Source organism: Erythranthe guttata, chromosome 13, assembly GCF_056151865.1.
Source record: "Erythranthe guttata isolate IM_541 chromosome 13, IM_541, whole genome shotgun sequence".
NCBI lineage: Eukaryota > Viridiplantae > Streptophyta > Magnoliopsida > Lamiales > Phrymaceae > Erythranthe > Erythranthe guttata.
The window spans coordinates 10311409-10314852 of NC_142545.1; the positions used below are offsets into that span (position 1 = coordinate 10311409).

Sequence of the window (3444 nt, forward strand, 5' to 3'; positions counted from 1 at the left end):
TGTCGCTTTTGCTTAACTAGCTTACACTCGGGTTTTAAAATCAGCATATGGACTGCGCTGTTAGGAACTATGCCAGTCAAGTCTTGTGGTTGCCATGCAGACACGTCCAAGTTCTTCCTTTATAAGGTGACCAACTCCTCGTGAAAATTTGGCTCCAGTTCCTTAACTACTCTTGCTATTTGCCTTCCCCGGGGACCAAGTTGATTGTCATTAGCTCTTCCATTGGTCGCACATGCGTAAATTTGTCTGCTGGGCCAACCTTAGGTCATTTTTCGTCCCCGAAGTCCTCCCGAATCAAGCTGTCACGTTTCTATTTTCACCATTTCAGTATATCAAGGCCGTGCTTGGACCTGATCACCCTTTACTTCGCCCATAACTCCATTGACACGGAATTTGAGCTTTTGATGAAGTATGGATAGAATGGCTTGAAAAGAATGTAGCATGGATCTCTCAATAATGATGTTATACGAGGTTGAGGACCCATCTATAATGACAAAATTGACTGTCTGTGTCCGAGTGTTGGGCTTGGTGCCGATAGTAACTGGTATTTTAACTTGCCCAATGGGTAGGAATGATCCGCCTGTGAATCCGTAGATCGGGGTGGTTACTGGAAAAATTGGAAGATCAAGCTCCATCTTCTGGAAGTATTCATAGGAAAGTACATCTACCGAGCTACGAGTATCAACAAAAGCCCGAGCTACATCATAGCCGCCCACATTGATTGTGATAATGAGGGGGTCATAATAGGGGTCAACAGTGTCTGATGTAACACCCCGCATCTCCGATAATTTAATTTTCAATTAATTAGCACATATTTAGTTAACATGATTTTATCTTTTATGTGCGTTTATTAGTTTAAGATTTTATTTATGTGATAACCGGTGAAATTTCTTATAGAATGCAATAGTCCGAAATATTTTTGGACGAATTTGAATTGATTATATTAGTTAGTTATTATATCAAGAGATTAATCATACTCCTTTAGTTTGCTAGGACTCATTTATTAGGAGAATTTTAAATCACATATTTGCTTAATTAAAAATCAATTTGTTTTTAGAATAAAATTATTTGTATGAAAAATAAAAAAAATTCTCCTTATTAGTCCCATATTTTTTGGCCACCATGGTACAACACAAGACCCAAAAAGAAATTTTTTGAGTACAACCCTTCTCTAGGTGAGCCCATGTTCATTAAGATTTTCTTTTTTGAATTTATTTTTAGGGATAGTTAAATGAAATTGCAAAGAAGTCCTCTAGATACTTCCTAAGTTTGCCTAAATAGCAAAAATGCCACTCCACCATTCTTAATCATTAAGCTTGCAAGACCCCCAAAACTCTATAAATAGAATCCAAGCCCTCATGTGTTTTCTCATCTTCTCTACATACATCCTAAAGATCAAAGATCAAAATCTCTTTCTCTTCCTCTCCCCTTTTAGAAATTAATCGTGTAGGAAAGCCCCAAAATATCACTTTCATGAGTAAAATTCTTGGTCAAAGGAGTAAGTCTTCTTCCTCTTCCTTCTTTACTTTATTTTTGAAAATTTCAACAAGCTAAGCTTCTTCTTCCTCTCTCTGTAAAATTTCTTCTTCTTCTCCTTGTATAAATGAAGGAACACCCTTCCAAAATATCTAAGAAGAACAAGGTGAGAATTTTTGAATTCTTGCTACAAGTGCTTCAACACCAACATTATTTTTCTTCTCCTTAATTTCTTGTTGATGTTCTTGTGATGACCGAAAACTAAAAGGAGGAAGAAAATAAAATTTTAAGTTGAATTTATGCTTTGATCATACATGCATATAATAATCTAAGATTTAAATGAATGATGATTGAATTGTATGTATGTAAGTATATACTAAACCTACATGATCTTAAGGAAACTTCGATCCATAGATTTCGCAAACCTACGTAGTCGAATAAAGTACTTGGTCCATGGTTTATTTATAATCTCTATATGCTATATATAAATATATGTTTCTATTTGTATATATATTGACCTACGTGGTTGTAAGTGTACTCCCTTCGGGACGACGAAGCTTACGATCCATGGTTTATGATCTATGAGTAATAAGATAATATATGAGGCGAAAAAAAAAACCGAAAACAAGATTAATAGAAGTGAAATTTCGTGTAATTAAATATTGTTGAGAAATGTTTAAATTCCTAATAAGAGTAGCTTCTTAGTCAAGCATGTAGTAAGAGCAAGAGTGAGTATTAAAAACTCTTAATATTACCTTGCATGTGAAGATGTAGAAAGAAAATGAACTAAATGGAAATTTGGTGCTACTTTGAATGAAAACTTCAAGTCTCTTGAGAAAGAGGGCTTGAACTTTAATTAACGAAACATGGAGGTCGTAACTATAGATCATCAAAAGCTTTGAGCTACTTTTGCTATATGTGTAAAATATCTGATCTATGCTCTTTGCTTGAGTTGTTATGTCTCTTACTTGATTTTGTGACTAAACTACGTGCCTTCGTGAAATATGTGAAAATATGTGTATAAATTTGCTTAAGTGAAAGCTAACCTTTGAATATGTGAAATTCACAGTAGACGCTAACCTCACTTGCACGTTTTTAAAGTTGGAAAATCTTGCAAAACTTAGATCGAATAAGCACGAGGAATTAGGGGCCGGTACCCAAAAAATGAAATGAAAAGTGTGTGGTTTGATTCCACTTATGAAACGGGCTCCAAATAAATGAAGTCTTATTGTCTAAAGTTTTGCTTGGTTTTTCAAAGGATATCCGAACAAAAATATTTTCTCACACACCTAATGAACTTACTTGAAATGAATGTATGTGTAAAAGAATGTCTCCCTTGTAAGGGATCTACTCTTATTCCTTTTGAAATAATGAAAAGAAGGTCTAAGAGGTAAAACGAGAAAGCAAAGGTAAATTGGTAAAGTTTCTTAATGAAATAACGATTGAGGTAAAATCGAAATGTTTATATTGTGTATATGTGTGATTTGAGACGGTATATATATATATGTTTGTTTGCCTATGTATATTCAATACTTCTTCGTAAAAATACAAAATACTCATATAGATGTTGAAATGCTTGTAGGTACTTTCAATCCTGCGGACGAGTCGTAAAGTTGGGTCGAGTTTAGGGATCGAGGGATGTGTTCATATGGAAGGCGGGTGGATCTTGTGTCCTCTTAATTTTGCCACGTGGCTTTACTTATATAGTTTAATTTTAAAGACTTTCGATACCGTCTTAGGTATCTATTACTGTACTCTTCCACCCCTCGAGGGCTCTTATTAGTAAGAACATTACATTTAATAACAATTAGGATTATCATTACCTCCATTTGTTACAAGTAAGGTAATCCATAAGTACTTATGTAGCTCCATGGACACCTTTTGCCAAAACTTCTATATAACTCTGCCTGTTGTTTGATAATACATGTTAAATATGCCTTCTGTTTAAAGTTGCATGTTATTTTACAG

At 34.5% G+C, this 3444-nt stretch overlaps 1 protein-coding gene across 1 annotated transcript; it reads right to left on the bottom strand.

The window, feature by feature from the left end:
- Positions 1 to 332: 332 nt before the first annotated feature.
- LOC148765856 (uncharacterized) lies at positions 333 to 779 on the bottom strand. Its single transcript, XM_088812385.1, has one exon. It carries the CDS (start codon positions 777 to 779, stop codon positions 333 to 335), a length of 447 nt encoding a protein of 148 aa, XP_088668511.1.
- Between the last annotated feature and the right edge of the window lie 2665 nt (positions 780 to 3444).